The 22953-nt window shown below is 35.4% G+C and overlaps 2 protein-coding genes, 1 long non-coding RNA gene and 1 pseudogene across 5 annotated transcripts; 2 read left to right on the top strand and 2 right to left on the bottom strand.

Moving 5' to 3' along the window:
* Nucleotides 1-715: 715 nt before the first annotated feature.
* On the bottom strand, nt 716-3662 carry LOC120181508 (probable E3 ubiquitin-protein ligase RHB1A). Of its 3 annotated transcripts, XM_039186611.1 has the most exons (6): nt 3526-3661; nt 3427-3431; nt 2402-2523; nt 1513-1876; nt 1239-1348; nt 716-885 (listed from the first exon to the last, which is right to left on the bottom strand). In XM_039186611.1, exons 3-6 carry the CDS (start codon nt 2462-2464, stop codon nt 853-855), a joined length of 570 nt encoding a protein of 189 aa, XP_039042542.1. In that variant the 5' UTR covers nt 2465-2523; nt 3427-3431; nt 3526-3661; the 3' UTR covers nt 716-852. The 3 variants fall into 3 exon arrangements, with proteins under 3 accessions (XP_039042542.1, XP_039042543.1, XP_039042541.1); XM_039186612.1 differs by lacking the exon at nt 3427-3431 and having other exon boundaries at nt 2402-2528; nt 3526-3662; XM_039186610.1 differs by lacking the exon at nt 3427-3431 and having other exon boundaries at nt 2402-2521; nt 3521-3661.
* Nucleotides 3663-4139: 477 nt separating this feature from the next.
* Nucleotides 4140-6146, top strand: LOC120181494 (annotated as a pseudogene).
* Nucleotides 6147-11916: 5770 nt separating this feature from the next.
* LOC120181535 (calmodulin-binding receptor-like cytoplasmic kinase 2) lies at nt 11917-14414 on the top strand. The gene is made up of 6 exons (XM_039186632.1): nt 11917-12213; nt 12643-12875; nt 12965-13133; nt 13214-13303; nt 13393-13694; nt 13953-14414. Exons 1-6 carry the CDS (start codon nt 11952-11954, stop codon nt 14211-14213), a joined length of 1317 nt encoding a protein of 438 aa, XP_039042563.1. The 5' UTR covers nt 11917-11951; the 3' UTR covers nt 14214-14414.
* A 263-nt stretch (nt 14415-14677) lies between these two features.
* Nucleotides 14678-22737, bottom strand: LOC120181525. Its single transcript, XR_005521766.1, has 4 exons — nt 22595-22737; nt 22377-22503; nt 14965-15114; nt 14678-14877 (listed from the first exon to the last, which is right to left on the bottom strand). It is a non-coding gene; the product is annotated as an uncharacterized LOC120181525 (long non-coding RNA).
* Between the last annotated feature and the right edge of the window lie 216 nt (nt 22738-22953).

Genomic DNA, 22953 nt, shown 5'->3' with positions numbered 1-22953 from the left:
AAAAACTCCGCTATGCAAAGCATTTAAGCAGACCCTTCCCCCCCCCCCCCCCAACCCTAACACCACACCCCTTAAAAGTTTCAAAACAACTGTATTCTAAATATTTACAACATTCTGCAGACTATTCTCGGTCTTCATTCAGAGAAAACTATACCTGTAGACTATTTTGTTTGATGGCATTCTGAAAACATTTAATAATAATACTAATATTCAATACATTAAAAATGATAAATAAAAGCTAATTAATATGATATTAACATTGATAGTTGACAATTTTATTCACATGAGGTGTATATTTCAATTAACACGTCGAGCATCCGAAATCATAGATTCATTTAAATACCAAAACATATATATATTTACAAAACCATATAAAAGAAAGGTAGCACACGGTATTCAATTTCAGAAATAGGAGAAGAAAACCCGGGAAATGACGGAAAATATAAACAAGTAAACTCATCCTGTTCTGCAAACAAGAAAGGTAGCATACAACATTCAATTTCAGAAAGTGATTCCGACCCCTTCAATACCTCGTAGCTTACACCGTTTTTCTCCCGCTGATCTAAAATCTGACGAGAAAATATTCAACAGAAGAGGAGCGTCAACATCCAGAGTTGATGAAAAGATTGTGTCAACTAGATTCTTATTTCTCCCGAGTCAAAGCGCCTTGAAGAATTGATGAAAAGATTGGCAGCCTAAATACATGCAACCTTTCATATAACAAAGGTAAAAGTCGATTATGTGGGAACACGCCTGACCAGCTGCAGAACGAAAACCTAATATGCATCTGCAATGTCCTTAGTGGAAAGCTTTACTCTTAAACAACAAAAGAATTCCATCTTGAATAAAGAGTTATTGATCAAAAGTCTGATCAAATATAATTTCCTGTGACATAAAATAGTATAACATATCAGTTATCACTAGTTTGTAGACATCACCATAAACATATACCTGCAAGGTTATGTAAAGTGCGAGTTTTGGCACAGGAATTAGAAGTCTGTAGATTATTCAATTTACTCTTAAAACAGCACACTATAATTCCCGTTTCTTTTCTTGCACCATCCACTAGATAGACAAAACTTGAGTTCATTTGTCAGCACAGTAAATTGCAACCAACAAGTGTGACTATAAGCCTTGTCTCAAGTTAATCCCTCTACTACGAGTGTGACTATTATCTAATCTCATGCAGCTAACCAACGAGGAGTGTAAAATTTATAGTAATTTGAAAGAGAAAAAACCTGATCACATAAAGGGCAGGTGTCACTTCTTTCCATCCATTCCAAAATGCATGAGAGGTGAAAATGATGTTCACATTTCGTTACAAGCTTCGGATTCTCTTCTTCATACTCTGCATGTCCAGGTACCATATAAAAGCTATCATTTATGAGCTGCTAAAGTTATTAAATTAAGAAATTGGCACAGTTTTCAACATACAGTAATCAGGTAGCAGCAAACATGGTTTTTAGATCTTACACTAGCAATTAATGCCTTAGGCAATAGGAGTAGACCCACCTTCAAGACAAATAGGACATGTATCCTCTTCTTCCGTTGCTGTTTTATTAGATTCAATTAATGTTGTGGCTTCTGGTTTTCTTGGTGAAAGAAGTAAAGAATTAGAATGTGTTCTACAGTCCGATTCCTCAAGATCTTCACATGTAGGCAGTGCCTGAAAACTGTCCCCACTGACAGTTTCCTTGAAAGACTCTGAATCAGCTGAATTTGGACACCCTAAGACCCCATCATATGGCAAAGGTGCTGGAGGTGGCCTAAATGTGTCAGGTACTTCTAGATTCAAATTAACCAGAACTGCAGCCATTGTAGAGGCTGACCCATCGTGAGCTCTTAAAGACTCGTTCTCTTCCAATGTAGGCGGACACTGTGGAAAGGCATTTTAAAATTCAAAGAATGATACATAAAAGTCAGAGACTCTAAAGAACATTTTTATCAAGATAGTAGTTAAAAGGATATCTCTACTTAAACAAATTAGAAATCACCAGGTAAGCTACCATATAAGCATAATGGCGAAAAACAAACAAGAGCTTCATGTTCACACATATATACACATTCTATATCCCATGATAGAACTTCCAACATTTATCCAGTCAAAAGAACAGTTGCAGATTACAGGTTCTACAACCAGTTCCAGTGAAGAAGAAGGAATGAATGGGATTGATTTTGTGGAATAATCAATTACAAAAAGAGTGAACTAAGGGTATTAAAAATATTCAGTTTTCTTTCTCATTTGCCTCTTCCTTTTCCAATTTGTTATTGTGGATAGCGGTGAGTGAATACTCCAATATTTTCAAAAAAACACCTTCAATTTCTTATGTCTGAAGAAGAAAAAAGTCCTATAAGAATATAAAGGCATTAGACATATTCACAAGATGAACATATTACTAACATAATAATATACAGGTGTCCCATGCAGATGAGGCTTCCGAGAAGAACAACAGCAGCCTCCCATATCCCACAGTTATATTTGTCATCCACTCAACGCAAAGGTAGTTTGGTGCATTTTCTCCTGTTATTGACATCAAAGGTCAAGTAGAATGCAATACTTTTAAACATAAGGAGAAAAAACAACTTACAAGCCAGAAAAAAAAACATGTAACATAATAACAAAATAGAATCAAGCTTTAACAAACATGAACAAGAAAAGAGAATATATCCTTACTAATCATGCCAAACAGAAATGTGAAATAAGCAAGGTGGAATACAAACAATTTAACTATCCCCATATATAGGGAAACCAAATACAAATACACTAAAAAAGACCAGGATCATAACGAGCTCAGTATAAAGCTTCATAAAAGTATTGTCAAGATGATTATCGTTACTATCTGACAAACATTATAAGCAGATGTTGAAGATCATGTCGAGAAGTAAAAAGTTTCGGTCAATCATAATTTTGGTTCAAACAAATTCTTCGGTTAGCTGAGGATAGCAAGTTACCAGCTTTCTATGCATGCATCACAACCATACAGTTCATAATGGCAGGTGTATGCATTAGCAGACAATATACAATTAAAGAAAGAAAACAAAAGATAAGAAAATGATGACATGCAAACAGAGGATGGCTCAAACCTTTATTATAATAAGCAGCCTCTTAGAACCACATGCCCAGATTATCCAAAAACAGAATATAAAAAGGTATTGAAAATAACCAATAAAGAAGACACTAAAGAACTTGAATTTCCAATATTCACACTTTTGAAATCTTCAATAAAGGCAATCCAACATAGAACCATCAGAAGCTAACGAGGAAACCTAAAAGTCAAAAGTACATCGCAATACAGTTCAGATTAAAAAATCCGATATCAATCACTAATTAGCTCGAATAACAACATACGACGAAACAATCCATATAACGGAAAAAAAGAAAGTCGTATCAATTTCATAAACCCTAATTAGAGAAGAACGGAATAGATGAAAGGAGGGGGGAATAAAAAAGTAAACGATTTATAATGAATAAAAAGGAAGTTCAACGTGTACAAAAAAGGCAAAAATTTACAAATTTTACCTTTTGAAGCGTCGGCGGAGAGAACAGGCGAAGGATTTCAAGCCAAAAAATTCCAACTTGGAAAAGTCGGAAGAAATTGAAGAAGAAACTTGGCTCTGAGAAAAAGAGAGAAAGAAGCTTTATGGTTTTCCCCTTTTATTTTATTTTAATTCTTGTCTGTTGTTTTATGGTTTCTTCACCAGTATGCGCTCCACTTAGCTCCTCCCTCTTTCAATATTTATTTGTTTGTTTATTGATATTGTAGAGTGCAATGATTTCAATTGCGCCAAAACCGCATAAGATTTTTCTGTTTACTATCTTTATGTAGATAATAAAATAAAGCTTCTAATTAGATTAAATCAAATTTTAACAAAATACTTTATAAATCAAAAGTAAAATAAAAATGATTGTGAAATAAATAAAGCTTATTTTTTGTGAATTGCAAGCCCATCTTACCATCTAAATACTAAATATAAAAATATCATTAATTATTATATTTCAACTTTATTTTTATAAAATAATAATACAAATTGTTTAATAATCAAATATAAAATTGATAATAATACGTATTTAAAATTTTAATGTAAATAATATATATATATATATATAAAAGCATCGCACATCGTTCATCTCTGATCCTATGCATTCTAAATGCCGTGCTCCTCTGATCTCTACCGTCCATTTCAAACGACAGTTATCTTCTTCTTCAACACTCTCCGGAGAAACCTCGTAGTTACGCGCGCCGAGTCTGAAACCCAATCCAACTCTCTCGTCGAGTACACTCAGAAACACGGCGTCGGCACTGCATCCCGAGTCGACCAGCTTCTATTCTCACGCCCTCAAAATCTCATCCAAAATAGGTCTCCTTAACGAAGGGAAACAACTCCATTCGCGCATAATAAAAAAACGCATAATAAAAAAAACGGTTGAACAACGTACTGCATTTGCAAACTCAAATGCAACGTTTATATGTTAAATGCGAACAATTTTCCAATGTAGGGAAATTGTTAGGGAAATTGTTCGATGAAATGCGTGTTAGAAACTTGGTGGCGTAGAACACAATGATTTGTAAGTCCAATATTCTTCTGGTTTTTCTTATTTCAAGAAAATGTTGATACACTACACATCGTAGGTTTTGATCACATAACTTTGAATTCTTTGCTCCGTGATTCCCCTAAGCTAAATAACATCGTTTTAGCATAGAATTGCATTGCTTTATCGTGAAATTGGCGTTTTTATATGATTCTTTTGTTAGCAGTGCTCTTGTTAATTTATATGGGAAGTGCAGTCTAGTTGAAGAAGCGAGATGGGATTTCGATCAAGTGTCTTGTAGAGATTTGGCGTTGTGGAATGTGATGGTTTCTTATGATGCTTCGGATTCGTTAACACGAGAGACTTTTGAGGTTTTTGATTTGATGAAGAAGGAAGGTGTTAAAGGGGACGGTTATACGTTTTATTCTTTGCTTAAATCTTGCTGTAGTTGCGGATTTTATGAACCGGGATGGCAGATAAGCAGATTCATTATCTCATTATTAAACTTGGTTTTGATTTAGATGTTCACGTGGTGAGTGCACTTGTTGATAAGTATGTAAAGAACGGAAATTTTTATGATGCTCGAAATGCCTTTGATGGAATGACTGCTAGAAATGTTGTGTCTTGGAACACTCTGATCGTGGGTTATGCACAACATGGAGATGTGAAGAAGGTTATATAGCTTCTTAGTGAAATGAGGTACAGAAGTTCTGTTCAGATTAATTAATTGTGTCAAGCAAATTTCAATCTTGTGAAGTTTATCCACATCTGCTGAATTGTTGCAAGTTATGTAGTCAAAATTAGTTTGAGTTCTTTTTATCGGTCGTGCGGTCACATTTATGGTGCATTGTAATGTTTTGTTTCAGTTTCAGAGCCTGATCTTGTTACTTGGACATCGCTTGGTCTATCAAAAGAAAGTATTATAGTTTTTGAGAAAACGTTAGCAACTGGTGTATATCCAGATCAGTTTGCCTTTCTTGATATTCTTTCTGCATGTAGCCGTGGGGGGGGGCTGCAGTGAATGAGGGGCTTTGTTATTTCAATATGATATCTAATTATTCCAGATTCAGAGCATTATACTTGCCTTGACGATCTGCTTGGACGAGCTGGCCTTGCTGATGAGGCTTGAATTTTCAACATCTCAGCCGGTTGCATGTACACCAGACACCTTGGGAGGATTTGTAGGGCAATGTAGCATCCATTGCAACATGATATTGGTCAAGTGGGCAGAAGAAAAAGCTCCTTGCCTTGGAGCCCAACAAACCCATTAATTATACTCTTTATCTCTAACAGGTATGCTTGCAAAGGAAGAAGTGTGAGGAAAATGATGACAGACCATTGTGATTACAACATTCCTGGTTGTAGTCGGGTGGAGGTTGCTGCCGATGTAATGTGTTCGCCTCAGATGATAATCTCACCCGAAGCTTTGGACATAGAAACTATGTCACCTGGTCCAACGAAGCAGGGATACAATGCACCGACTGCTCGGGATATGTTCTTCAGCAGTGTGGATGACTGTGCTCTTTCACTCTTTTCTTATTGTTTTCAGTTAAGGGTTTGCACACTCCAAATGAATCTGCATGCCCAATTAACCCCAAGCCAAGAGTTCCGATAGCAAGAACAACTCTTACTATATGGTTTTGAATCATCTATATGGCATTTTTTTATCCAATTGAAGAACAAAGTTATGCTGGTTGTGATAGATGCCAATGGCTTTTAGTGATAACAATAGGTCTAATACTAGTCTATTTTAGTGTCCTCTAAGCTGATTTGAAGGTTTGCTTGAAAGTCTGGCAACTTTCAAGTTTCAACTAACTAGAGAACCATGCCAATCTTCTTTCCAACCATGCCACTAATCATTGGTTTAAAGTTTAAACACTGAATTTTTATCCTCACTACATATCACAGTTGATTGACTTTTAATCCAAGGGGAAATGCCTTACTCCTAGTGGAACTGAGGAACGACACTCGATTTTTCTACGTCGTATGTTGATGAACTGCTTGCAAGTCGGTATGGAACCTAAGATCTCGAACTTATCATATCAGTTTTAGGGTAAACTATGTCTTTCGCGACTCCGTTTTTGTTACTCAATTATTTTTTTAAAAATCATATCAAAATTTACGTTTTGGTTCCTCGCCGTTAAAAAATTAATGGTGATACTGATGTGTCACCATAATATAATGTCATTTCATCATTGAAAAAAAAATTCATGTGAGTAGTAATGTTTATATTTTAATGGCATGTTACCAAAACATAAATTTAAGTATGATTTAAAAAAAATAGTTAAGTGGCTAAAACGAGATTACAAGAATAATTGAATGATTAAATACGTAATTTATTTTTTAAAGCAGTGACGTTAGAAGAACCAGCGAGATCTAAGGTGAGCCTCGAAAATGCTTATTTCCATTAAGTTAATTGTATATTTGGTACGTGTATTATACCCATTTTTTCAATATCATATAAATTATTTTTTCTTTAATTTCATACATGGAGTGGAACACCAATGTTAAACCCTTGGTTGAGTTTGAGCAAAGCAACCTGTGCAAGTGCCAACCTCGTTTTTGTTCGGACATTGCTGTTTAAAGGTCGTAACAGTAGCAGTTTGCAAGAAAGAATTCCCTGTTCAAACCTACCCTCATACTTCATTTGGTCGAAAAATAAATTTCTGACTTGATCAAATCAAACTATTATGTTACGTTTGAGCCAAGTTCCGTTGTCATTAACTGACACCTGTCAATTATTTTAAACCCGTTAAAGTTTGGTCCTTGAATTTGGTAATTTTTTAAATTTGATCACTTAAATTCTTTTGTCCATAGTAGTCCATGAAGGTGTATCTTTTATTATTTTGATGACGTAATATCTTAAGAGTTATGGATAGTCCATGAATGTGAATTTTTTGTTATTTTGATGATGTGATATCTTAAGGATAGTTGTTCTTTGAAAATTTTAAATTACTGTATATTTTGTTTTTTTTTTAATTTTTTATTGATGATTTATTTTTGTCTCTTTATAATTTTATAAATTCGTCATCTCTTAAAATTTTAGGAGCCCATCTTTTAGCATAAGTTGATGTGTTTGTCCCTGTTGAAGAGTGCACCATGTCATTAAAATAGCTAAAATGAAAAAAAAAATCAATGACTAATACAGATGAAAGTATTCAATAATCAAATAGGAAATAGTATTCAATTTTGAAGAATTTTATTTCTTTTACTCTTCTTGTGAGTATTGCTTGACTTTGACCGTATAAAGTGCACTTCCACAACGGGCAACCTTTTTTTTAGTCAAATACTCATAAATCCTTTTAAATATAATATTTATTATTATTAGTTAAATAAATTTGAATCAGCATATCATTTTTTTAAATTTATCGCATACGTTAATTTATAAATTATATTTTAATTACAAATTTTACACTTCTGAATACGGTATGGGAAAAAAAAGAATTAACAAGTAGAGATATATTAAATTTAAACATATTTTATTAGTGTTTAAAATTTTGATATTTTGTACTAATCAAACAACCTCAATAGTTTACGGAATGGTTGTTATCTTTAAAAATTTTGATTCAAGCATTAGTGATGTTAAAAAAAACACAACCCGAATGATCTCGCATGTTGACCCGTTTAGCCAGGTATTTATGTAAAAATAATTGAACTTTCAGGTCGAGTACTCGACCAATTATTTTTGGCGGGTTTTTAGGTCGGGTCCGGGTCATAAAATAATGCTTAACAGGGTACCACTGACTCGATACTTGGTTTCTTATGTATTTTTTTATTTTTTATTTTATTTTTATCAGATTTTCTACTCCTAATTCTAAAGTTATTTCACTCTAACATTCTAAATTTTTATTTTCTTAAATTATTTCACCACAACATACTAAATTATTAATTTCTTAGTTTATTTCACCCCAACAATTTAAATTATTTCTTTTAACTTCAAAATATTTTAAATATAATTATATTTATTTAATTTTATATTTAAGTTTTATCTTTTAATTTATGTAATTTAATTTATTAAATTTTATGAGTGAATTATATATTGTAAACGTTTAAATTTTAAATTTTAGATTTCTTTCTATGTAATTTTTCTTAATAAATAATATAATTTTTTAAAAAATAAAATATAAATATAAATTGGACACTTGTGACCCGAAAATAGGATATTTGGGTTTTATGAGTACTCGACTTACAGATTCTCGAATTTAACGGGTCGGGGCACAAGCCGACATTTTAGTCCCCGAATATCTCAGGTACCCTATATTTTAGGTACCCAAAAATGTGAATACTCGAATTTGAACACTCCTACCCGTGACTGTAGGATATTTGAATATTCGTTATTAAATAGTTGCGAGTTTCTAAGACATATTATCACTTGTAATCATCATAGATTAATCAAATTTTTTTATTTTCAATCATTAATATTGTTTTGACACGTGTATAATATTTATATTAACTTATACTAATTTAAACAAGTTTAATTATAGTATTATTTTTTGTAATATTTAAATTTTAATACAATTATTGATTAAATTTAATTCAATTAATATTGTCGTTAATATGATACATAATAAATGTAAAATCTAACATTTGATTTTTTTTATTTATGAATAAAGAAAAATATGAGTAATAAAAATATGGGTAAAGTATACAAATGGTCCCACAACTATAAGGTGTTGCTTTATTAAATCTCTTGACTATTAAAATTTATAAAATAATATGTTGAAAACATTTTGATATTTCGATATAACAAATTAAGTTAAATGAATTTTAAGATTTTCCAAATGATTTTCTAAGTATATTCGATATAATTATTTGAATATCAAAATATTACTCCAAGTCTTTCAAAGTTCATTTTAATCCTTACTAAAGTGTAAAATTGTGTTTTATACTTAAACTATTTTAAAAAAAATTACAAAGTATTTCGAGCCTTAATCGAGGCAAAAAATTTTCTTTTTAAAGGGTTTCAAGAAAAATCAGATTGTCCAGGGGCTACAGATTCCCCCCAAGGGGGAACAGATTCCCCCCAGGGGGTATCGATTCCCCGGAAACAGATTCCCCCAGGGGTATCGATTCCTCGGGTACAGATTCCCCCTGCATGGTTTGGCTCTGAGAAATAACAGATTACTCGGAGGGAACCGATTCCCCCCTTGAGGGTACCGATTCCCTCACTGTTCATCAGCCCAACGGTCATAATATTTGAATATTATGAAGGGGTATCGATTCCCTATGAAGGGGTACCGATTCCCCTCATTCTGGGCAGTCTATTTTTGCAGAAAAATCATTCCCAAACGGCTCCAAAACATCCCCAATGGCTAGATATGACTTCAAACACATTCCAAGCTATAAATACAAGCTAAGGACACTTGAAGAAGTAATAGAACAACTATCCAAGCAATCAAACACAAGAGAAGAATTTTTCATTCTTATTTCATCTTTCTCTTGTATATATTTTGTTCTTGTGAGCTCAATCTTGTAAACACCTACCTTAGAGAGGTTTTTTTGTTTACATTTCTTATCCTTTTGTAAAGGGGAAAGGTTTTAGCTTAGCCCGTGTAAAAGCTAGGGAAAGGTTCTAGTTTAGCCCGGAAAAACTAGGGAGTTTGTAAGGTTACTCTTTATCCTCAAAAGAAAGAACAAATTAGTGAATTTGTTGGAAAATCCTTGGTGAGGAGCTAAGGTAGTGGACGTAGACTTTGATTGAGAAAGTCGAACCACTATAAATCACTGTGCAATTCTCTATTTTTCAATCTCCTTACTCCCTAAACACAAAACCGTTCCTACCCCTCTTTGCAAACCGTTCGATATAATTATTCGAATATCAAAACATTACTCCAAATATTTCAAAAATCATTTTTAATTCTTACTTAAGTGTAAAATTAAGTTTTAATCTTTAAACAATTTCAAAATAATCTTTCAAAGTATTTCGGACCATTTCAAAGCCAAAAATTCCAGATTGCTCAGAGGGAACCGATTCCCCCCCCCCAAGGGGGTACCGATTCCCCCCTGAATGGTTTGGCTCCGAGATTTCCAGAATGCTCGGAGGGAACCGATTCCCCCATAGGGGGTACCGATTCCCCCCTGTTTAACGGTCAAAATATTTGAATTTTACACTTAGGGAACCGATCCCCTATGAGGGGGAACCGATTCCCCCCACGCTCCAAGCATTTTTATTAAATGTTTTCACACTTAAACGGCTATATTATCTTCATTAATTATCCCCAACGTTCAGAAGTGATTCAAGGTGTATTTAAACAAGTTCTGAAGCCCTTGATCAAGCAGAAATTATAGAGAAACAAGAGAGAAAGCATCAAACACCAAGTTTGTGCAAATCAAGCCAATTTTCCTTTCAATATTCATTTTGCTTTCAAGAACACCATTTGTGCTCATTTGTAATTATCTTTGAGTGTTCTTTTCTTGTTCTAGAATTGTGCAAACATCTTACCTTGTGAGGTTTTCCTTGTAAGTTTGCAAATTTGTAATCTTCTCTTTGGGAAAGAGTGTTCTCAAGAATTGGGGTATATTCTTGAGGGTGTTGTAAGGTTATCTCTTTGGCCTCAAAAGAAAGAACAAATTAGTGAATTTGTTGGAAAATCCTTAGTGTGGATAGCTAAGGTAGTGGACGTAGACTTTGATTGAGAAAATCGAACCACTCTAAATCGCTGTGCAATTACTTTCAATTTTTCAATCTCCTTACTCCCTAAACACAAAACCGTTCCGACCCCTCTTTACAAACCGTTCCGGTTATCGATTCGAGCTTCCGAAAATCCTAACATAATCATTTGACTGTAGAATGTTACTTTGTTAAGTCGTTCGACTATTAAAGTTTACAATATAGTCACTCGAGTATTCATTGTATTCCAAACCCATCATTTTCGTTAAAAAATTGATGACATTTTAAGTTGAACGTTAATCTATTAACTGTGATATAATGAAATATGAGTCAAAAATCTCAAGCAACTATCATATTTCAGTCATCATGTTAACATTTAATTCAGATGACCGTCAATTTTTTGATGAAAAAGGACGAGGTTAGAACATAACAAATAGTTGAGTGATCAGCCTGTAACTTTTAATAGTCGATAGACTCAACAAAGCAACATCCTATAGTTGGTAGACCATTTGTGTATTTTACCCTAAAACATCACATCAAATTATTGCGAAAATACTTTAAATGAAACCAATATTTGTTTCTTATTATTAATCCGTAGCCCTACTAATCATTTGTTACAATCCTCCTCGTTTGAAGTTGTATTTAGCAAACTGAACATACACGGCGCATGTTAGCGTAACCTACTTTTATACAATAATGAATTCAAAAAAGTAGTCTCTTTAATACTATCTCCATCCCATCAACTACCCGCCATTACCAAGTCATTACGTACACAATCTTTTTTCTTTTTACCTCGTCTTATTTTTCGTGATGACCAGCTCTACCAGCAGCTCAAGAAGCCGGAATCCTAGCTCCGGCCCACGATCAACGCCGGATCGATTTGCTAACTCTTCTAGCTTTTCTTCCAACTCTGCACCACCTGAGTCCGACTCTCGGAAACCCGATTCAGGTCGGAATCCACTAACGGTTGCTGTCCGGTCCATTGCTGGAGCTTTTATCTCGTGTTTTACGCCGCCTGAGACAGCTGAAAGGAAGAACTTAATAGTTTCCAATGAGTCTCGGACTCCTTCTGGTATGTCCAGTTTCTCTTTTTTAGTTTAAAAACGATCCTCGGATCTGAGAAATCCATAAAAACCCAGTTTTCGAGTGTTATTTGAAGATCTTTCAGTGTTTTTCTTATACGTGAATGTTGTTCTTGCTCTGTTTTTTTTCTTACTGGTGCTTTTTTATTTCCTTGTTTTGAAATTTTCTCGACAACCGAACAACATCCCGGCAATCAGGCTCTGCTTCTACTAATTTACATGTTAAAAGTTTCGTACCGAACAAAAAACCCAGAATTTTCTATTTGATCGATTTTTAGAAAGAATGCAGGGTTAGTTTTTGATTTAGTCATAAGTAATAGAAATTTCACTCATGATGAAATCCACATTGTTGGTCGACCTTCCGATAATCAAGTAACGTAAAAGAAACCACTTAAACTTATAATTTGATGAACTCGTAGTTTCATCGGAAGTGTCAAGAACAACTAGCGGGAGGCGGGGTTCGAATGGAGGGATTTATTCCAATGCACGAAAGGAGAGTGGGCCTGGGAACATGAAATTCACAATGGACGAAATTCTCAAGGCCACGAGGAACTTCTCCCCTGCTTTCAAGGTCGGGCAGGGTGGTTTCGGAACAGTTTACAAGGGAAGACTTGATGATGGATCCCTTGTTGCTATCAAACGTGCCAAAAGTGTACGGATCTCGAACAATCAAGTTAATTTTAACATGGTTTCTTCTTTTGATTTTTGATGGAAAAAAAATTTGTGGGATTGTTTTTGCAGTGTGTGTATGATAAGCATTTGGGTGCGGAGTTCCAAAGTGAAGTGACGACACTAGCACAAGTGGAGCATCTGAATTTGGTTAAATTTTATGGGTATTTAGAGCAGGGAGATGAAAGAATATTGGTTGTGGAATATGTCACCAATGGTACTCTTAGGGAGCACTTGGATGGTGAGTTATTGTTGTTTCTTCTTCTTTTGCTGGAATATTTAAGACTTCAATTGATAAAAAAATAGAAAATTTTGCTGCAGGTGTTCATGGGAAAGAACTTGACTTTGCCGCGCGGCTTGATATAGCCATTGATATTGCCCATGCAATCACCTATCTTCATATGTATGCAGGTTTGTTTTTGTTTTGGGGGTTTAAAATTCAAGTGATTTGATGTTCTTTGAGAGAATTTAATTAGATCATGGAACTGAATTTTGTGTAGATCACCCAATTATCCACAGAGACATAAAGTCTTCCAACATTCTCCTTACTGAAAAGCTTCGAGCCAAGGTTGCCGACTTCGGTTTTGCTAGGCTGGCTGCTGATATGGACTCCGGCGCAACCCATGTGTCGACGCAGGTTAAAGGAACCGCCGGCTACCTGGACCCAGAATACCTCAGGACCTATCAACTTACAGAAAAGAGTGATGTTTATTCATTTGGAGTATTATTAGTTGAACTAGTCACAGGCAGGCGCCCTATTGAATCTAAAAGGGAACACAAGGAGCGGATAACGCCAAGATGGGTATGCATTGAAATTCTTTTCCAGTCTCACTTCATTTGTTCATTTTGATCCTTGCGTTGTATTAAAGAGTGCATTTTGATCCTCAACTTTTAAAATGAACAAAATTTTTTTATACCATAGGTAAACCAACAGCATAATTATTCATCGGTTAGATGCAACGATTCTTTATTTTTTTTAGAGAACTAAACTTGAATGAAGAACTCGGATTCTGTAGTGAAAATGTAAGTTACTGATACCTGCCTGTTTTTGCAATTGCAGGCAATGAAGAAGTTCACTGATGGTGATGCCATTTCAGCTTTGGACCCTTGTCTAGAACCGGCTGCCAGAACTAATTTAGCCCTCGAAAAGATCCTCGAGCTAGCCTTACAATGCCTGGCTCCCCGTAGGCAAAGTCGGCCGAGTATGAGGAGCTGTGGGGAGGTGTTATGGAGCATCCGTAAGGATTACAGAGAACAATCAGCTTTAGGCTTTCGCTCTCTTTCGTCTTCTCAAAGGAGTGTGTCAGTTAAAGAAGAATAAACCCGGGTATGATTTGCACAAAACCTAGTACAAGTCCTGTTGTCTGCTTGTATCAGTGTTTTTTTTAATGTTACATCTGTAAGGGCCTTCAAGGGAGGTTAGATTTTTTGCAAGATTATTGTAGAAAATGTGTTTTGTGAGTTTTGATTAGTGTAAAACTGTGTATCTAAAATTTATATATTTCTTTAATTATTTTTTATAATTTTAGAAGATATGCATATACCCCTCCATCTAAAGTGCAGAATAGATCATATTGATAAATAAAAAATAATCATTGAAAAAAATCCAAATACCGTTTACAATTACATGATGGAAAATGGAAATACCTGCATCTGTTGTTCTCATTTTGCTCTGCTTTCTCTGAACTCTAAAAAGGTCACAGCTCTTCACTCTACCTGTTGGGGTATACATTATTTACAAAAGAGAGAATATAATCTTGGAAGATAATGATGTTACTCTACATGTCTAGAAAAGAACTTATTTCATTCTTATTTGAACTTCAATTCTATGAGAATTCTTCCCTCTTCCTATACCTCGAGAGAAAGAATCCCGCCGAGTTAACTGGTAGTTTCTGTTGGTCGGTGTTTCATTCCTGCTATTTACGGCTGTTACTTTTGAACGGAGGAAGAAGAAAGAACACGAATATATGGTGAGATGCCAAATACTGCACGGGAATTTTACAATTATGAGAGACTGAGAGCGACAGCAATCAAACAATATTATATACCAAAAGAAGGGAAAGAATTCCAACCTGTGCCAAATCCAGTAAGTTTCACTGCTTTCGAGGTTCCAGCTTAGTGCTGCCATGGCTAATCCAATAAAACCAGCAAACATGAAATCCAATCGATATTGTTTCTTTACAGTGTTCACAATATTCAGCACCCATTCCGTGCTCGGCCATCTACAGTAAAAATTACTTAGTCAGATTTCTTAGAAGAGCAAGTTTAACAATTCATCTAAATACTAATGCATTATCTTAGTTTGAATCTACAACATATCTAATAGGATGTGCTTCTACAGGGTCATGTTTCTCTAATGACAAAGCATAGCTTCCTGTGTAAGCTTTCAGGTGAAATCATGAACTTAAATATTAGATGCTAAATCAAGATAATAATAATAGTTGGATTCTTACGGTACTAAAAGCGGTTTATGCACTGCTATTCAAAAACCCTGAGTACTTCATGATGGTACAGAAAAATGTGGGTTATATTCCGGTTATTACTTTGTAAATATTAGTGTTTCATCCTAACACTAACTCTAGCAGCTTAATTTCTAGATAAAAATAATTTTAGATTAGTTAGAATTCTTGACTTAAAACTCTATTCTATTTGTAACTAGGATTTCTTGAACTACACCTATAAAAACAGTCATGTACCATTCTGTTTTTTCAACGTGAATTGAAGTAAATTCCTAGTATTTTTTTCCAGTAAATTATATTTTCTACATGGTATCAATTAGGTTAGATTCTGACTACGATAGTTTCCCCACCTCTTTTGAGCTTCTTTCTGAGGCTGCGACCTCTGTTTCTCACCCGAATCCTGCCGACACTGGTAATTTTGCTACGGTTGATGTTGCATTATCTTCTTCGCCTGGTTCTATTTCTTGGATTGTTGATTCCGGGGCTAGTAATCATATGACGGGTGATTTCACACTATTTTAGAATTTTCAGAAAACATTCTTACTTAGTGTCCGAACTATTAATGGTTCGCTTTCGGCTATTGCTAGCAATGGATCTATTCGAATCAATCCACATATTGTTTTATCTTCTGCTTTTTTATGTTCTGAATTCAGCTTGCAATCTTCTTTCGATTAGTAAATTGTCTGCGGAATTGTGTTGCACGATCAACTTTAACTCTGATATTTGCGAATTTCATGATTCGAACTCATGATGGTGATTGACAGTGCTAGGCGTCGTGGTGGACTTTACATCCTTGAAGCCCACCCTCCAGTTCATACCCAAGCAAACTCTAGTATTGTGTCTTCTATTGTTTTGATATCTCCATCACCTAATGATGTTTCTGCTAAGATTGTTTTATGGCATTTTAGGTTAGGTCATCATAATTTTTTTCTATCTTGCAAAGTTGTTTCCCAAACTCTTCATTAATAAAAAAAATCCTACATCTTTCTCTTGTGATATTTGTCATCTTGCCAAACAAATTCACAGTACATATAATCCTTCCCCATATCGCTCTTGTAAACCTTTTGCGATTGTACACAGTTATATTTGGGGTCCATCTAGTGTAAAAAGTTTGAATGGAGTTAGTTGGTTTGTTTCTTTTATTGATGACCATTCTCGTACGACATGGACTTTTCTCATACGCGATAAATCTGGGGCTGGTGACATTTTTAAGTGATTCCATAAAATGATTGAGAACCAATATCAGAGTTTTGTTGGGATTTTTAAGTCTAATAATGGTAGTGAATATTTGTCTCAATCCTCTGGATCTTTCTTTCTGGATAAAAGAATTGTCCATCTCGCTTCATGTGTCAATACACCTCAACAAAACGGGGCTGAGCATAAAAACCGACATTTTCTTGAGGTTACCAGGTCACTTCTTTTTTCTACTCATGTTCCTAAGTATCTTTGGGGTAAGGCTATCTTAACTACTATTTATCTCATTAATCACAAGCTTAGTAAAGTTCTACGATTTCAGTGTCCACGGGATGTTCTTACTCAATTTTTCCTCATTTTCAACTATGAACTCCTAATGTTTATTTTAAAAAAAAAAACTCCTAATGTTCCTCTTTGTATCTTTGGTTGTACTGCTTTTGTTCATGATCATACCAACTCTAGGTCTAAGCTTGATCCAAAGACAATCCAATGTGTCTTCGTTGGGTACTCTTCTCTTCAAAAGGGTTATAGGTGTTACTCTCCTTTTACTAATAAAGTTTTCTATTCGTGGATCTCATAGTGTCTCTCTTCTGCTTCAATTTCGGTTCTGGTGAACGGTTCCCCATCGGAAGAGTTTACTATGGCTAAAGGACTAAGACAAGGTTGTAGTCTCTCTCCGCTCCTATTCAATATTGTAGGTGAGTTGCTGCATTTGATGCTAGATAAAGCAGTTGACAAAGGACTTTTCCAAGGTTTTGTGATTGGGAATTCTGCAGATTCACTTCGGTTATCTCATCTTCAATTTGCCGACGATCTCATCATTTTTTGCCAAGCTTCACTTACTCAGATTAAAAATGTCAAAAAGGTGTTGAGGATTTTCAGTATAATGGCGGGGTTGCATCTAAACTTAAAGAAGAGTAAACTTTTTGGTGTAAATGTTGATGAGGATATTTTATCAGACTGGGCATTGGAAGTGGGTTGTTCTGTTGATCGTTTTCCCACAGATTATTTGGGTCTTCCAATCGGTGCTAAGAAGAATTCTGAAGCTTTACGGGATCCTGTCCTTAAAAATTTTAATTCAAAACTAGTTGGGTGGAAAGCTTCTTCTCTGTCCTTGGCTGGCAGGACAGTTTTATTAAAGTCAGTGTTGACTTCCCTGCCAATATTTTTCCTATCTTTCTTTAAAATGCCTTGCAAAGTTGGGAATAAATTAAACTCCTTAATGGCCAGATTTTTATGGGGTGACAGTGCGGATAAAAGGAAGATCCACTGGGTTAGCTGGGGTACAGTATGCAAACCAATGAACAGTGGTGGCCTTGGGGTTCTTGACTTGAATCTTTCTAATCGGGCATTATTGGGGAAATGGGTGTGGAAGTTCGCAAATGAAAAGGAATCCATATGGAAAAGAGTGTTATGTAGTAAGCAAAATATTAGTAGTAATACTATGTCTATTAGTAAGGTCATTTCTCCAAAATCTTGTTGGAATTTGAGAAGTGTTGCTAATAATTTTTTGAAGAATGATTCGGAGGGTGAGTGTCTTAGATCATTTTCGAAGTTGCAAGTAGGCAATGGTAAGTCCATATCTTTTTGGACTGATCCATGGGTTGATGAGGTTCCTTTAAAAATTCTGTTCCCTAGAATTTTTGCACTCTCTACTAACAAATGGGGTAAGGTTGCTGATTTTGGAAGCTTTGAGTTGAATGGTTGGCAGTGAACATTATTACTAGGAGGAATTTATCTGATTGGGAATTGGAACAATGGTTGGATTTGATGATGAAATTAAAGGAAATAAAACTCACTGATTCGGTTGAAGATTTTCTCTCTTGGTCTGCAAGTGGTGATGGGTTATTCTCAGTAAAATCGTACATGAAAGCTCTTGGTAAGGAAGTTGGGGGTATTGATTTGTGGTCAAAAGGGGTGTGGTTGGGTTTGTCTCCGCCTCGTGTAGAAGCTTTCCTATGGTAGTTAGCTCACCAGAAAGTTGCAGTTAAAATGGAGTTAGTGAAAAGAGGAATGTCCTTAGAAGAAGATATTCTCTGTCCTTTCTGCAAGGAACATGAGGAATCTGTGCAACACTTGTTCATTTCGTGTTTTGTAATTTGGGAACTATGGAATAAACTGACAAGCTTCTGGGATTTGTCTATTGTGCTACCACAGGACCCTCCTTCCTTACATAATTCGTGGGGAAGTTTGAGGTTGAATTCATTGATTTGGAAGTTTATCCCGGGAGTCGTTTTTTGGTCTATTTGGAAAGCAAGGAATGCGATTGTGTTTGAAGGTTTAAACCTTGATAAGCTGTCTCTCTTTTTCCTTGTGAGATTTAGGTTATCTAAATGGTTCCTAGCCAAGTATCCTAAATTCCCTATTCAGGAAGATCTGCTAATTGGGGATCCATCACTTGCTAATGGTATTTCTGTTCCTAAACCTAAGGATCATTCTGTTATTGGTTGGCTTCCTCCACCTGTTGATTTCTTAAAGATGAATGTTGATGGAGCTGTGAGGTTAAATGACTCGATTGGAGGTATTGGAGGCATTTTAAGGACTGTATTTGCTGCACTCTTTTGACTTTTTCAGAGAATATTGGTCAAGGTCCCCCACCAGTTGCAGAGTTAAAGGCTATAAAAAGAGGCATCGAAATATTTTTAGCTTCAAGTTGGTCTGCTGCCAGTAGATTGGTTGTTGAGAGTGATTGTAAGTCAGCAGTGGAGTGGATTCATTCCCCGTCTTTGGCACCAGTTTTCATGTTGCCTCTTGTTAAAGAAATTTTGTTGATCCTTTCTGAAAAGGTGGTTTTAATTAGGTTAATTCCAAGGTCTTGTAATGGGGAGGCAGATAGTTTAGCAAAGCATGGGATCGGTTGATTGTATGTTTTAGTTATAGTTTATTTTTCTGTGGCTGTAGGTTTTTGAAGTAGCTGAAGTTGTTAAGTCTTATGTAAAATCATCTGCTGCATTGTTAAGTCTTATGTAATTCCGGTTTGGTAATAAAATGAGGCACTCTTTTCCTCCCTCCACTACTTGATCCTTTCTGTTAGGAAAGGGTCAACTATGAGGGAGGTTTTTAACGAGGCTTCCTATTCCTATAAAAAAAATAAAGTTTTCTATTCAATGGACGTTACCTTCCTTGAACAAAAACCTTTTTTCTCTAAGTCTGAAATTCTCGGGGAGAGTAAGTGTGAATTTCAAGTTTTTTCGGTTAATATTAAACTACTAGTCACCTTATTTACTTCTGAAACTACCGAAACTCAACAACCACTTAACATCACTGCCACTTCTGATCCTGAAGGCCAAATAGACCTACAAAAACCATAAACTCGTTGAATTCTCCTCGTTTTCAACCATTATTTCCTAGTGTTCCTCTTCGTATCTTTGGCTGTACTGCTTTTTTTCATGATCATACCAACTCTAGGTCTAAGCTTGATCCAAAGACAATCCGATGTGTCTTCGTTGGATACTGTTATCTTCAAAAGGGTTATAAGTGTTACTCTCCTTCTACTAAGAAAGTTTTTTATTCAATGAATGTTACCTTCCTTGAACATAAACCCTTTTTTCTCTAAGTCTGAAATTCTGGGGGACAGTAAGTATGAATTTCAGGTTTTTCCGGTTAATATTAAACTACTAGTCACCTTATTTCTTTCTGGAACTACCGAAACTCAACGACCACTTAACACCACTGCCACTTCTGATCCTGAAGGCCATATAGACCTTCAAAAACCATAAACTCGTTGAATTCTCCTCAAACACAAGCTCATCTGTGTCACCGTTTATCTCCCAAAGTGACCTTTTTACATACAAACGATGACCAAAACACGTCCCACCAGTCTCCACACCGCCTATGCACAGTCAAGAACCGAACCAAGTTTGAATTCCTTGGAAAGTGAAGAAGATTATCAGAGTAAGTTGGATGTATTGGTTGATACTAGTGAGTTATCAATTGCTAAAAAAAGGAGTACGACAGTGTACAACATATCTCATTAATAACTCTGTTGCCTATGGTAAATTAATGCCTGACTTCAAGAATTTTACAGCTAAAATAGACAACATTCACTTTCCAGACACAGTGGAAGAAGCTTTAAAAAGTCCCGAGTGGAAGAAGGCAGTAATAAAAGAAATTTCGGCCTTGAAAGTAACCAAAACCTGGATTATTATCGATCTCCTAAAGACAAGATACAGTTGGTTGCAAATGGGCCTTTACCATAACATACAAGGCGGATAACAATGTTGAATGGTATAAGGCTAGACTTGTGGCAAAGGGGTTCACTTAGACTTATGGAGTAAATATCAAGAGAATTTTGCTCTGGTTGTGAAACTCAACATTGTGAGGGTATTACTATCTTTAGCAGTAAATAAAGATTGGGTACTTCATCAGCTAGATGTCAAGAATGCGTTCCTCAATGGTAATCTCGAAGAAGAGGTTTATATACAGGTTTCACCGGGAGTACAAATGAAATTCGAAAACCAGTGAGTGTGCAAACTGTTGAAATCTTTATATGGACTAAAATAGTCACCCCGGGCTTGGTTCGACAGGTTCACAAAAGTACTTTTTCTAGGCAACTATAAGCAATGTTAATCTGATCACACTCTATTCATAAAGACTGCGCCAAAAAAGAAAAAAATAATCTTAATTGTTTATGTTGATGATATCATCATCACGAGTGACGACTTAGTGGAAATAAAGAGATTGAAGGCATTGCTAGCAAGAGAGTTTAAACCAAGATTTAGGGACCTTGCAGTATTTTTTGGGCATGGAAGTGGCAAGATCAAGAGAGAGAATTGTTATAAATCAAAGGAAGTATATTCTGGACTTACTTTTTGAGACTGGGATGACTGGTTGCAAGCCTTTGGAAATTCTCATGGAAGCGAATATGAAGTTAAGAAAAGAGGGGAGTCCAATAAATGAGGAACAATATCAAAGGTTAGTAGGTAAATTAATTTATCTATCACTAACGAGGCCGGACATAACCTTTTTTGTTAGCATTGTGAGCTAATACATGAATAATCCTAGAGAAGAACATTTGGAGGTTGTGAATCAAATCTTGAGCTATTTAAAAATAACACTGGAACACAGATTGATTTTCAGAATACATGGAGATAGGACGATAAAGATTTTCTCAGATTCTAGCCGGACCGAAGAGCTAATGGATCAAGGGTCGACTACGGGTTATTATTCGTTTGTTTGGGGAAACTTGGTGACTTGGAGAAGCAAGAAACAAGTTGTGGTTTCCAGAAGTAGTGATGAAGAAGAGTTTCGAGCAATAGCACTAGGAATTTGTGAATGAGTTTGGTTACAAAGGCTTCTAACTGAGTTAGAGGTGTGCGATAGCAACCATTTTGAGCTTCAGAGTGACAGTAAGTTAGCCATAAGCATTGCTAAGATCTAGTACATCACGACAGAAAACATGTGGAGATCGACATACATTTTATTACTGAGAAGGTGAATGGTGAAACAACAAAACTAAACTACGACTCTTCGAAAAATCAGCTAGCAGATGTCTAGACCAAAGCACCTCCAAGGGTTACTTTCGACGAAATTACATCCAAGCTAGGTTTTGTAATATTTACTCCTCAGTTGAGGGGGATGTGAGTTATATAACGATTATTTCTTGTAAATTAGTGTTTCACCCTAACGCTAACTCTAGCGGCCTACATTTTAGATAAAATAATTTTAGATTAGTTAGAACTCTTGACCTAGAATTCTATTCTATTTGTAACTAGGACTCCTTAAACTACACCTATAAAACAGTCTTGTACTATTCTGATTTTTCAACGTGAATTGAAGTAAATTCTAGTATTTTTTTTCAGTAAATTATATTTTCTACAAAAGAAACTCACCTTTTGAGCCTGCTTAAACATAAATTCGTTGAACAGGAAAGCGGTCGATATTGGTAGAGAACTCTATCATCCACCCAAGAAGAAGACCGATTGCCCCGATTGCCACACAATGATAATATTGGATGTGCTGCACAGCTTAGCTTGGTCAAATACCTTCCGTAGCTGCTAGAACAGGGTCATAAATTCAGAATAACACAAATGTTGCCAGATCCATATACCTGGTTGCCTTCGTTACAGCCATCAGGGAAGTAATGATAGCCGCAGCTGTGTGGATTGCCCTTTTAAGGGCTTCATCATCATTGTGAGGTATACAAAGGTGGTCACTACAAGCCATGAAAGAGAGCCAAAAGTCCATAAACTGAAACATTTCCGAATTTACTAAATATTAGTTCAAACTAATAACTGAAAATATGATAAGAGAACTCTAGCGACAATGAAAGACAAATAGAGGTGATACATGTTTATATAAATTGGATTCATGTTTTGCATATGGATTTCCAACATGATTTTTCCAAGTTTTTCATTGCCAATAATGTCACCCTTCTAGAAATAAATCATAACATATACCTGCAAAACA

This window comes from Hibiscus syriacus, unplaced genomic scaffold (genome assembly GCF_006381635.1).
Source record: "Hibiscus syriacus cultivar Baekdansim isolate YM2019G1 unplaced genomic scaffold, ASM638163v2 tig00112528_pilon, whole genome shotgun sequence".
Lineage (NCBI taxonomy): Eukaryota > Viridiplantae > Streptophyta > Magnoliopsida > Malvales > Malvaceae > Hibiscus > Hibiscus syriacus.
The sequence above is the reverse complement of the archived record's forward strand: the minus strand, read 5'-3'. Positions and strand labels throughout refer to the sequence as shown.